Consider the following 14172-nt stretch of genomic DNA (forward strand, 5'->3'; position numbering starts at 1 on the left):
ACAATCGATTGAAATGGAGTTCACAAACGCAGAAATTCGGGCAACTTTGAAATTTTACAGGGGAAAACTTCTGCAGAATCTCGCAGGCAGATTATTGCTGTCTTAGGAGATAACAAACTTTCGATTCAGGAACTATTAGAGCTAGAAAGGTCGGATTAGGTATGTATGTATCTTATGGTGGCATTCGGCCACACCGAAATGTTAACAAGAACAAATTATATTGAAAGCGTCGCCTCAAACCTTATAGATGAACCACTCCATATGCAGCGAGTATTTACAAAAACAAATGCACACGGAGCAAAGGATAAAGGGTGCAGGTCGCTCTGTTGTGTTTTATGCGCCACCTCACCTTTTTAATGACGTGTCTATTATCTGTAATACTGTCTCACTATAGGTATCGAAATACCGGTTATCTCTCTAAATAATAAGTTTATTTTAGGAAGTTTTATGATAAGTCCTTAAAATGAGCAGTAGCAACGTTTAGGAACTAGGATAGCGGAAACATATTGATCACATTGTTTACTTCTGAGAGGTCCGCTGTATAAGTGACGAATGTTAAATCCTACCGTATTTGGTTTGACTATCAACAATTCGAATTTACCTGGCCTGCGAATAATTAGTATAGGAAAGATAGAGATAAGGTATGATTCCAACTCTATGGATTTGAGCTTAAACCATTTTTTTGCTTTAGGAGAGGTATCTGAGTACAAATGTACAAATAATTTAGCTTAAAACAAAAAAATCAAGAAGAAACGCAATAGTCTACAGTTATACATTGTTAAATGGAAATTCAAAAAATCGCCACCTTTTGTCAGCGTTGAGGAACCACATACAGTGATGGAAAAAATAATAGAAACGAATTTTCACTTTGGGTTTAAATACGTATTTTTAGTAAAGAACGTGGTAATGAGTCGATATTTTAATTATACCCGTTACTCGTAGAGTACTAGATTCGTTGAAAAGTATGTAACAGATAGAAGGAAGCGTTTCCGACCCTATAAAGTATATATATTCTTGATCAGGATCAATAGCGAAGTCGATTGAGCCATGTCCGTCCGTCCGACCGTCCGTCCGTATGAACGCTGAGATTTCAGGAACTATAGGAGGTAAAAAGTTGAGATTAATCATGAAGATTCTTGAGATCCCGGGACAGCGCAAGTTTATTACATCATCCTGCCACGCCCACTCTAACGCCCCTAAATCGAGAAAAACTAAAATCGCTGAAATCTCGGGAACTATTAGAGCTAGAAAGTTGAAATTCAGTATGCATAAACCTTGAATGCCAGCGCATCTTTTAGTATTACTATTATCTGGCCACACCCACCTATACGCCCACCAAGCTCAAAAGACGGTTTTCGCATTTTCAAGAAAACCTGATATCTCGGTAACTATAAGTGATAGAAAGTTTGGATTAAGCATGTAGATTATAATGATGCCCCAAATGCGAATTGTTTTCTTTCCATCTAGCCACCCTAACGCCCACAAAACCCGAAAAACCAAAAATACAAAAATCTCGGGAACTAAAAGAGCTAGAAAGTTAGGCTTAAGAATATGTATGTAAGGGTTGCCACTGCGACTGCCCACGAGTTTTTATTCATCCACGGCCACTCTAACGCCCACAAACCGCGAAACACTGTGGCGTCTATAATTATATTATGAATGCCTTCGTTTGACGTTGTATAACTTATTTCTGTTTATATCTATCGATTTACCAAAGATTTTTCAGATTTTTCGCTACTTATGAAGAAATTTAGGTTCAAGGGCAGTGACATCACTATCAGTTACTCGACATGCTTTCTTCGACAATAGGTGGCGCTTGGGTAATCTCAACTAGCAAAAAGAATATTTTAAAATTGTGTAAAACAGTAACGGGTATCTTTTAGTCGCGGCATTCGACTATAGCGCTTCCTCTGGTTTTTTTTTTACTTATACCTTATCTTATCTATCTTATATACTAGAAAACAAAAATGCATTTAACATTATTCATTTAGCTAAAAAATTATTTTTAATTTAAATTTTATGTATTTGACTTGGAAATAAAAATAGAAACGACCTGACTAATCGTTATCCAAATTCACTAGCTTAGCAAAATTAACCATGTTATCAGATTTAATATTTTGTAACGTTACCATGGTTTTAAAAAAAGTCCGGCACACCTACGAGGCATAGACTCCACCAGATTGGACTATATTGCTGGCTTAATGGAGTACCACTCCTCCTGGATTTTCTCCCACAAATGCTTCTTATTTATTGGCTAAAAACCACTTAAACGTTTTTTAAGAATGTCCCACAAATGCTCAATAGGGTTTAAGTCGGGTGACTGAGCTGGCCAATCCATAACGTCGACTTTATTTTCCTGGATCCCCTTTTTAGCATGCTACGATGTGTGTTTGGGTTCCTTATCCTTAATAATTACCCACTTCAAAGGCATTTAATCTTCGGCATATGTTAACATAACGTCCATCATTATGTTTAATTAGTCTGTAGCACAGATGTTGCCCTGTATCCAATATAGTGGACCAACACCTGAAGCAGAGAAACATCCCCATAGCATTATATTGCCCCCAAAAACCAAGAGACCCTCCAGAACTGGAAAAATGTCCTTTGGTCCGATGAGGCAAAGATTGATTTGTTTGGATCTGATGGTAGACTCCGTGTTAGACGACCAAAAAACACAGCATTCGATCCCAAATACACCAAAAGGACGATCAAACATGAAGGTGTCATCACGCTTCCATGCTGTGGAATGTCACTTGCAGAGTGATATGAAGCTACGCATCAATATTCAAAATTTATGAACGAATATCTAAGCCTAGCTCATAGCTGGCCCCTGAAGAATGCAACCATCCCAACACAATTTTTTTTTTTTTACATCTTCATCAGGTGTCAGCAATTTTCGTCATCGTTCGCCAACAATATTGGATAGTTGGTGCACGCAACATGATTCGCAAGCTTACACATGCTTGTCGCAAATGTTTTCGACAACCCCACAAAACAACTGATCAATACATGACTTGCCAGCTGGTCGAGTCCGTCAAGCATACCCATTCGAAAATACTGGGTGCGAGGGATAAATGTGTCTATCTTCTGCCAAGTGACCTCCGCAATTCACTTGGAGTTGGCTCAGATCTCAGCACGGAGACATTTCTCGCTGCACTTCGTCGTTTAATCTCCGGTCGAGGCAAGTCTACCCACATCTTCAGCGACAACGGTCGCAACTTTGGGAAAGCAAAGAAGGTGTTAGACGTGTATGAGCTCATCTTGTCGCAGCAGCATAACACTCAAGGAACCCAAGCGTTGGCCAGCGAGGGTATCAAATGGAGTTGTATACCACCGCACGCACCCCACTGGAGCGGAAAAGGGGAATCAGCTTTTCGGGACAGAGCTGTTCTCTGTTGTTCATTTGCGTCGCGTCATCGGAAATTCCATCCTCATATTTGAGCAAATGCACACCCTTCTGACTCAAATCGAGTCCGCCGTCAATTCACGCCCACTCTTCGCTACGTCAAACATCGAGGCTTGCTACTTGTCACCCTCACACCTGCTGATTGGACGCCCTTATACATCAGTCTAAGAGGGCGATTTTGTCCACATAGCAGTTAATCGACTGGATTACTGGCAAAATATACAGGCAATGCTACAAGGAGAGAAAGAACATTGCAACTGGTGACATGGCGATCATCAAGGATTTAAACACACCCCACTTCTATTGGATTTTGGCGCGCATAATTGAAGTCTATCCGAGCGAGGACGAGGTGGTACGATCCGTAACTTCTTCAGGAGAACTTGCTCGACCTATTTCTAAAATTGCCATTCTGTCTAGTTCAGAAACTTAGTTTCAGGGATTTTGAGAAACCACATAACTAATTATAGTTTGGAATATTTATAAGCATGTAAGATATTTCTTCTTGAGATGGTCTGTTCACACGAATATTGGCTTGCTAGCTCTCTCTATCGCTCTCGCTTTCTGACCACGAGCAGTTGACTTGAATAAGGCGTAAATGGAAAAATGGAAAATGGTCTCACAAACCATTTAGCGTGATCTATTTACCATCAATCAACCCAATTCGGGAAATGGTCTTACAAACCATTTAGCGTGGTCTATTCACCATCATTGTTTGGTCTAACAAACTATTTAGTGCGATCTATTCACCATTAGTCAGAAAAAGCATGTTGAGAAACTGATAGTGAAGTCAGCCTCGATAAATATTAACAAAAAATGTTATACACGGTCGAACGAATAGATACATTATAATATGGACGCCACAGTTTTTCGCGATTTGTTAGCGTTAGAGTGGGCTTTGTCGGATGTAAATTCGCGTCTAGTTGCAGTGGCATCTCCAAAATACGTTTCCTAGATCTTATAGTTCCCGAGATTTTAGCATTTTTGGTTTTTCGGGTTTTGTGTTGTGTAACAGTTCCTGAGATTTCAGCGATTTTAGTTTGCCTCGATTTGTGGACGTGGTAGGATGCTGAAATAAACTTGCCCTTAACTTTGTGTCTCTTGTAACTTCTGAGATCTCCGCGTTAATACGGACGGATGGACGGACGAACGGACTGCTCAATCGACTTTCCTATTGACTATTGCTATCAAGAATATATATACTTTATAGCGTGGGAAACGCTTCCTTCTACCTGTTATATATTTTTCATCGAATCTAATATATCATTTTACTCTACGAGTATAGGGCATATATAAAAATAGGGCACTGTTTGGTTGAATCATTTAAGATTGTCCTAGTGGATCATTCTTCATGTTAATAAGGACATTTGTCCCCAGGCTTGCTTCTACGGCTGCCTCCTCACACAAAGGTTTAAGTTTATTTCGTAGCCGTTTCTAAGCGCGTTCTGAGATTTTCTTATATTTTCCTGGATTTCTATTTGTAAGTCGTCCGAGTTCGCCTGCACAACGTTAGCTGGTATGTTGTTAATGACCGAGTGAATTGATTTGTTGTACCTGGTAGTGGCTAAAAAAATTACCTGGTGACGGTTATATCTTTGTCTATTTTAATGCACGTAGCGAGTTCAAGTACAGTACAGCGTTCTACTTGTTAGATACAGTACGAAAGGGTCGTGCATTTACAATACCAACTCCAAAGTGGTTAAATAGAATGGCCGAGGTCGAATGCGAATTCAATGGTGGTTCATTGTCACAATATATCGTTTTGGCCGTTGGAAGTTAGTTCAAGGTTTGAGGTACTCATTCGTCCTATCGGAATAGGTTGCACGGCTTTGAACTTTGAGAACTTATGGGAAATACTTTCAATCCGTTGACAATTTCCCCTGCGTCGATGCGAGCTTTCCACCCTTTAATTTTTGCATTCTGGTTCGAATCCGGTACCGCGAAGGTCAGAGGCTGCTGATCAGTAAACAAACTTTTGTGTTTAACCGCGTATAAATAGTGCGGTAGCTTGGTCAGAGCCCATTTGATGGCTTATAACTCTCATTTGTAGCTTCGTCAATATATCTATCTTTTATTTTCCTTGAAATCATTTTGATTGGGCGTCCCTTTTTGTAAAGCGTTGCACCAATAATATTGCCCGAGATATTTCGCCTAAGCCTGTTGAGGCAAAGGAAAAAAAAACAGTGTTACAATGATTATTTTACACAGCTATGACTGCGGAGTGCGATTTAAGATAAACCTAAGGGTCTGATCCGGCTGCACCTATAAGCCTTCGTTTGGCCGCAGCGCAGTCGCAAAAGTGCCGGATCAGCATTCGGTATCTGGTTGCTGACGATCACTTGCTGCGCAGGTGTTCTTGCCGGCTGCGGGCGAGTGCCCCCAGAATGCGGAGTCGGCGGTTTCTTTATTACGTATACAGCTCGGCCGTTTCCCAATTAGGGAACTGGGTGTGTTAACTTCTCCTCCTTTTAAGTGTTCGCCGAGCCGGTGACCCGATTGTTCCATGTAATCATTACCTCCTGATTTGGGGTAGCCCTCGGTCTTTAGATGGTGGTAGCCGAGCCAAAAGGTGGAGCATAGCAGGAGAAAGCCGAGTATGGCAAGAGAGTTGCAGAGGAGGGAAAAGTTCTTTCCTAAAGGTCCCAGTGTGGTGAAGGTTTCTCAGACCCAGCTCGTGCAGGAACGGAAAACTTAGCCGATTTTGGTGGGACGTGATGTTGACCATGGTCATGGCCAACACAGCGGGTTTTTTCATCGAATCTCCCAGCTGGTTTACGAGCCAAGTTTCGTTGAGGCTTTATGTGTCTTAATAGGCTACCAGATACGTTCCAGATATTTTTTTGTCTCGTCCTTGGTCGTCGCTTATGGTCATGTTGGCCTCATTCAATATGAGGGTGCCGTGGCCTACCTCAGTTATTGGATCCAGGTGACCTGGGACCGTGATACAATGCGCAATAACTCCAGGAATTAATTGTTGAGCACAACTGTCGTTTTAGAACTCCCTGCAAAAGGATACTTGCAATACCCGATGTCGCGGTTTCATTCCGGGCACTCAGCGACTAGGTGTCCGTCTTCAAAGTCTAGAATCTTGTTATGGTACTGGACCGGAGAGACTGTTATCTTATTAAAAACATGCTTATGATTATGGAATTGGTAAGCAAATGAATGATATCGGAATTTTGAAAAACACTTATACTAAATACTTCTAATATTTCTAACAACTAATGTTAACAGGGTGGTAGTCCTTAAATCCGCCAATTTCGGAGGTATCTGAATAGCCGGACTTGCAATATTTAATTTTGGTAGGGTTAAGCCCATTAGGATGTTCTCCAAATCTGTAATGACGATTCTATTTTTAGCCAAAATGATTTCTAAAAATATGTCTGTGTCGTCCGTTCTAACAGCCTGTTAAGTTTAATGCTCGTCCCAGTGTGCTGGGAGCGATCAGCTGATCGCTCTCGCATTTTGGGACGATGCGTGAGATCACGAGAGCGAGAGCTGAACGCGATACCAGTCGCGAATCTAACGCGGGACGCTATTTACACATTATACATATTAAACAGATATAGTAATTAAACGTTTTTGTGAATTTATCTGTCATACAATGACCCTTTGTTAGTCTGAATACAAGGGTCACAACTATACATGGGGATAATAACTAAACATAACCATGTATACCATATGTACATAGACGCCATTAGATCGCAGCTGTGTTAAGTTTGCAAGGCGGCTCTGCAAATCGCGAGAAAGGAGGTCGGCGATACATAGGCATACATAGTTTCTTGAAGTTCGAAACGTTCTTTTATCTTCGCTGATACGTCGATACCTACGCTCATAGAGGACATTTCAGTTTCTTGAACTCCGGAGGCGATACCTTTCATCGCTTCTTTGGGTGGATTCTGGTATACATAACTGAGTAAGTGAACAAGTTATGTGCAAGACAAGAATTAACTAAGTTTTCGCGTTAAGTTCATATTTTACACTTGCCAACATGAAGGCTGAATCGGATGCTCCGACTTTGGAGCAGTTAGTCAATTTGCAGACAAATGGATTTCAGTCTCTAAAATCTATGTTGCAAAATTTTAGGAAAAATTCGCAACCCAGGAAAACTAGAATTTATTCTATATTATTATTATATTATTATATTATTATATTTATTATTATAAGTGGAGGAACGACGGATCGCTTTCAGGGTGCTTGTGAACGTGAAAGGATTTTCTGATTCGACCTATGCAACGAAGGATTTTTAGGCGGAGTTCGAGGAGCGGTACACGGATGCATATTTCGCTTTCGCTGGGGATTTGGACAAGCTTAGACCAGAGGCTCGTGCGCCAAAATCGGGGTGCGGCGAAGTGGAAGTGCAGCTGAACATGCCGCAGATGTCCGTTTCTCCGGCGCGTGTGTCGATTGGCCAGGCTACTATGATGACTTCACGGGCCTCATCCACAATATCAGCAATTTGAGTAGTATTCAGAAATTGCACTTTCTGAAGGAATCGTTGCATGCAAATCGCAATAACGACATCCGTCAAATGCAGCTTATAGAAGGAAACTATTCAGTAGCCTGATGATCAAGAGGTACAACAATCCTCGTCTCGTTATCGTTCACCACATGAACGCCATCTACGCGCCAATATGCTCGATGCTAAGCACAGTCAATCTTTGCCTGACTGCATTCCGTCGCGTCCAAGCCTTGAATGGGGAATCGCAGCACTGGTTGCCGCATTACGTAGCATCAAGGTTACCGAAGGAGACCCACAACGCTTGGGAGCAGCATCAAGTAAGCGGTGCCACCATTCCATCCTATAGGGAGTTGGGATCGTTTTAGAACGATCATCGTACGGACTCCAGTGCTGGCCCGACCCGAACAAGTGCGAGTTCACAGTGCAGAGTGTTACCATTGTGGCGGCGGCCATATTTTGCGCCTTTGCAAAACTTTCAGGATGGGCGGAAGGAGTGAGGAAAGCAACCCAGGTACGCTGTCTTCGAGTGCTTTTGGACAACGAGGCATTGCGCAAGCGTTTCTGCGAGGGACAGGCAATCGGCTAAGATGGGAGACATATTTCGTTCAAATGTGAAACGCTCAACTGATCACGCTGTGGATCTCATGGTGTCCGCTCGTGACTACAAGCGGCGAAGGTTCCCAGCAACAAAAATGCAAAGATTAACTGATTACTCTGCACCCATTTCCAAATACTCGGTTGGAGATAAATCAACGTGATGTTTAAGGGCTCGATCGATGCAACTTCCAATGACTGGGTCTGCACCGCAGAGGGAGGTCTCAAGGTCTCCGCCTTGCTGCTCTGTAGTCTGGTAGGAACAGCTAAAGCTCCGGAGGTGGGCAGCACGCGGTAGGCAATTATTCTATGGATCGACTGCTCCAGCTATGTTTTACTGATCAGGAACAAGAAGATAGATATTGCACATATTGCACCAAGCGGTTTACTTTCCGAAAGCTCAGAGGAATCACATGTGCAAGCCAGGAAGGCGAAAATGAAAGAGAAATACAGAAGATGACCATAGTTGAAGAGATCTCTAAAAAAAAGAAAGTCAAACTGACGCCAATACACAATTGCCCGGTGTGTCTGATTGCTGGGAGAACGATTTGAACCAGTCAAAGGAAACTCAAACTCCTTTGCAGCGCACTTTCTTATCAAGCAATCAAGGGTACCCTATTTCTGGAAGGCTTGGAATCGGGACGGGCACATTTACCGCAGAGGCCCAAGGGGTGCCGACCTCGCGATAGTCAAGGACGATCGATTCCCGCCGTCACAATGGCTACTGGATCGCGTCGTCGAAATACGGACGGATGCGTTAGTCGGTCCGGGTTGTAACATTCAAAACCAAGCAAGGCCAGATGAAACGTTCAGTCTCGGAACTTTGTCCACCCACCTCTTTAATAAATAACTCGTTTCTTGCTCATACTAGATATTCTGCCCAACTAACCGCCAAGACGGACCGGACAAGCGAAGGTTTCTCATGCTAGGTCTAGCATTGGCGGACGGCATGTTAAGTTTACTGCTTGTCCCAGTGTGCTGAAAGCTGATTGCTCTCGCATTTTCGCATTCGCTTGTTTAAGCAAGTCGAGGTCGATAATACCATCGAATTCTTTAAGGTTATTTAGAATAAACAAGAGGAAACGCTATAGTCGAGTGCCGCGACTATAAGATACCCGTTACTGTTTTACAAAATTTTAAAATATTATTTTTCTAGTGGTAATTCACATGGCGCCACCTATTGTCAGAGGAAGTATGTTGAGTATGCTTATAGTGACGTCACTGCCCATGTGAGGCCTTATAACCTTAATTTCTTCATAAATAGCGAAATAATGTTCCGATTTGAAAAATCTTTTGTAAATCGATAGATATTAACAGAAATAAGTTACACAAGGTCAAACGAAGGCATTCATAATAATATTATAGACTCCACAGTTTTCCGCGGTTTGTGGGCGTTAGAGTGGGCGTGGCCGGATGCAACTTCGTGGCAAGTTGCAGAGGCATCTCCTAAATACGTGTTCCTAAGCAAAATTGTGTAGCTCTTATAGTTTTCGAGATTTTTGCATTTTCGGTTTTTCGGGTTTTGTGGGCGTTAACGCCCACAAATCGCGAAAAAAACATCGCTGAAATCTCAGGAACTATTAGAGCTAGAAAGTTGAAATTCAGTATATATAATCTTTAGATGCCAGCGCATCTTATAGTGGTACTACTATCCTGACACACCCACTCATATGCCCACATGGCTCAAAACACGGTTTTCAGATTTTCTAGAAAAGCTGATATCTCGGTAACTATAAGAGATAGTTCCGATTAAGCATGATGCTCGCAATGCGAATTGTTATTTTCCGATCAAGCCACGCGCACACTAACGCCCACGAAACCCGAAAAACCAAAAATGAAAAAATCTCGAAAACTATAAGAGCTACAAAGTAGTGCTTAAGAATACTCATTTAAGAGATGCCTCTGCAACTTGCCACGAAGTTGCTTCCGGCCACGCCCACTCTAACGCCCACAATATTATTATTAAGGCCTTAATTTTTAAATCGGAACATTATTTCGCTATTTTTTTTTTTATTATGAAGAAATTTAGGGTTTAAGGCCTCACATGGATTGTGACGTCACTATCAATTACTCAACATGCTTCCTCTGACAATAAGTGGCACCTTGTGAATCTCCACTAGCAAAATTAATATTTTAAAATTGTGTAAAACGTGTTTCCTCTTGTTTTTATTTTCTTTGTTATTCCAAAGGTAACGGTCGCCATTTTACGTCGTTATATTCCAATTTATATTATTAAAAAAAAAAAAAATTAAAAATATTTCATTATTATTATTATTTCATATATGTCTTTATTCTTAGCTTCTTGATAAGTCAATTGTTTTAAGAGTTAGAAGCTCGAGGATACGCTGTCTATAAAATATCAGCAGTGGTCAATGCGATACATTTCTAAAACAGAGTACATTTAACTAAAGATCTTTACTTATATATAGTGATATATTTTAATTTTTTTTTACCGCTAATGCTTTTATTTATGCCGTCGGTTTGTTAGGTTTTTGATCAACAAAAGCTACTAAGCTACTAATCAATCTTATAAATTAAGACGATTATGCATGGACCTCTCACCTTAACCGCAGTAAACAGCTTTAAATATATTGTACTTTTGCCTCATATTTCGACATTGTTCTTTTAATTTCAGGAGAAAATCTAGGCTGCTTTGGAACGAGTAAGAAAAAGAAAGAAGGTACCAACAACCCCGAAGCTTTTGACGACTGCAACATTCCCACAGAGTATTCGAAAAATGCAGTAACTTATAACCATTTGAACAAGGGATATGGACAATTATGGCAACCTGAAGTAGTTCAATACTATTTATCCTTACTGCAAAGTTGTTCGAATCCAGAAACTCTCGAAGCCGCAGCTGGAGCAATTCAAAATCTATCTGCATGTTACTGGCAACCAAGTGTTGATATTCGTGCAACAGTGCGTAAGGAAAAAGGTCTACCAATACTTGTGGAGCTTCTTAGGATGGAAGTGGATCGCGTAGTCTGTGCAGTAGCCACAGCTCTGCGCAATTTAGCAATTGATCAACGAAACAAAGAACTTATTGGAAAGTATGCGATGCGAGACTTAGTACAGAAACTCCCATCTGGAAATTTACAACATGACCAAAATACTTCAGATGACACAATAACAGCTGTATTAGCCACAATTAATGAGGTTATTAAAAAAATCCCGAGTTTTCTCGTTCCTTACTAGATTCGGGAGGAATCGACCGGCTAATGATCATAACAAGACGAAAAGAAAAATATACCTCTTGCGTGTTGAAATTTGCTAGTCAAGTTTTATACACCATGTGGCAACATAACGAATTGCGAGAGGTTTATAAAAAGAACGGATGGAAAGAAAATGATTTTATAAGTAAACATTTTACAGCACAGAACACTCCGCCAAATTCACCAAACAACGTCAACAATACACTCAATAGACCAATGGCTTCACAAGGACGTACTCGCTATGAAGACAGAACTATACAGCGAGCAACAAGCAGCTCATATGCTGCTAAGGAATCCAGTGGTGCCGTTATGTCTAGTAATGAGACTGCACTGCTTTCAGAAATGGTTAGAAAACAATTATAAAATTATTATTTCTTAATTATTTCAGTACTAAAGATTATATGAAAAGTATTCAATTTTTAAATTATTCAAATAAAGCCTATTATTAAATCCCTTTGACCAAAAGGTTTTTACAGCATTTACCCAACATAATTGTAAAATATCACTATAATAAAAATGTAATCTGAAAACATAAAAATAATGATAATTAAGAGAAGCTGTTTATTTTTTAACTATTATTCGTTTATTTCTATTTTATTATAACTAAAGTTTTATGCACTTTCACAACATAAACATAAATCTACTTGCATCAACGGGGAATCACTTACTGCTCACTTTGTCAATCGAATAAATAAAATGTAACTAATGCTGAGAGGTTGTTTTTTGGCCAGATAAACAAATTGTGGCGCGCCTGCTTAATCATTTATTAGGCTGTAGGCGGTAGATTTAACTTTCATTTTCATTGCAACAAAATTATCAAAAACAATTGCGCATAATTTACAGGGTATGCCATCATTTGTGGGCGGATTTAAGCATTGAATATTTTTCTCAAATATCGACCGATCAGCTTGATCAGACATGTTTTGAAAACGTCAAAACAGTAGAATTTTAATCATGGTTCGCTATATGCTTAAACAACGCGATTAAATGGTGCAAATGTATATTGAAAATAACAAGTTAATTGTGTTAACTCAACGGGCATATCGTCAAATATATCCTCGCCAAAACGCTCCAAAAAAACACACTATCGTTTTTTGGTTAATTTTTTTGAATTTGGTACAGTGGCAGACCGTCCACATGCAGTTCATGAATGTGCAAGACGCTCAGCTAATTTGGTAGAGGCAGTGAGAGTAAAAGTGGCCGAAGGCCCAGGAGAGTCGTATGGAAACCGTGCTGAATATTTAAATGTTAATGAAACTTTACGACGCATTTTAAAGAATGATTAACATTTGTTTCCGTATTAAGTGCACCTTTTGCTCACGGATAATCAACGTTGCGTGCAATACTGTCATATTGCGATGAAATTCCCCTGGACTTTTGATGTCGAAAAATGTCGATATCCATTGGCCACTGAGATCTGCCGATTTAACTTCTCCAGACTTCTTTCTGTGGGTTTATTTGAAGAGCAAAGTTTATGCCTGTAATCCTCAAATCCTTGACGAACTAAAGGACAGCATCCGTGCCGAAATGAGAGCCATACCGACCGATATGCTCTAGAGAGTGATGAAAAATGCGGCGAAAAGAGTTCAATTGCCCATAAGGTAGTAAATTAAATATTGTTTTTTATATTGGTCCAAATAAATTGTATCTATCGATGGTAAATTATACTAACTCAAAAATGTGTTTGTTTTGATTTCCTTTAAACTTTAAATCGGCCCATGAAATATGGCGCACCCTGTATTGTGTAATATAGTAAAGTTGTGTTAAGGGTGATTATCCGGCCACTAATGTAACAGGTTAATAGCCCAAAAATTTGTGCCAGAACCAGCTTTAGCACACTATTAGCTACGTCGAATTTTTCTTCGAAAAATGTTCGTCTCCCCACTGCTCGTATTACCGTGCGAAACCCGTACAAGGGTCTGCACACAGTCATAACCGTCCTGGTCGACCATGGATCTTAGGAAACCATTGTCTCAGAACACGTAGTGCAGTCCCTGCATCTGAAACGGATAAGCACCCGAGCATCTATTTTTGGAATGCGTCTTGGGGTCTTGAGACATATTTCGTTCAAATGTGAAACGCGCTACTGATCACGCTGTGGATCTAATGGTGTCCGCTCGTGATTACCATCGGGCGAAGGTTCCCAGCAACAAAGTTGCAAGCATTAAGACAGCGCATCAGGAAACCTCTGCACCCATTTCCAAATACTCGGTTGGAGATAAAATCAACGTATTGTTTAAGGGCTCGATCGATGCAACTTCCAATGACTGGGTCTGCACCGTAGAGGGATGTCTAAACTTTTCCGCCTTGCTGCTCTGTAGTCTGGTAGGAACAACTAAAGCTCCAGTAAGGCGAAAATGAAAGAGAAATACAGAAGATGACCATCGTTGAAGAGACCTCTAAAAAAAGAAAGTCAAAACTGACGCCAATACACAATTGCCCGGTGTGTCTGATTGCTGGGAGAACGATTTGAACCAGTCAAAGGAAACTCAAACTCCTTT

General features: G+C 40.6%; 1 protein-coding gene across 1 annotated transcript in view; it reads left to right on the forward strand.

The window, feature by feature from the left end:
- The window catches only part of LOC108111891 (catenin delta-2), a 29204-nt gene extending 16821 nt beyond the window's left edge, over positions 1–12383 (forward strand). Inside the window, 2 exon segments of the mRNA XM_017221525.2 lie at positions 11095–11619; positions 11622–12383. Of these exon segments, the coding sequence (XP_017077014.2) occupies positions 11095–11619; positions 11622–12034 (938 nt within the window). The 3' untranslated portion in view covers positions 12035–12383.
- Positions 12384–14172: the final 1789 nt, after the last annotated feature.

The sequence above is a fragment of the Drosophila eugracilis genome, unplaced genomic scaffold (assembly GCF_018153835.1).
Source record: "Drosophila eugracilis isolate 14026-0451.02 unplaced genomic scaffold, ASM1815383v1 contig_2062, whole genome shotgun sequence".
NCBI lineage: Eukaryota > Metazoa > Arthropoda > Insecta > Diptera > Drosophilidae > Drosophila > Drosophila eugracilis.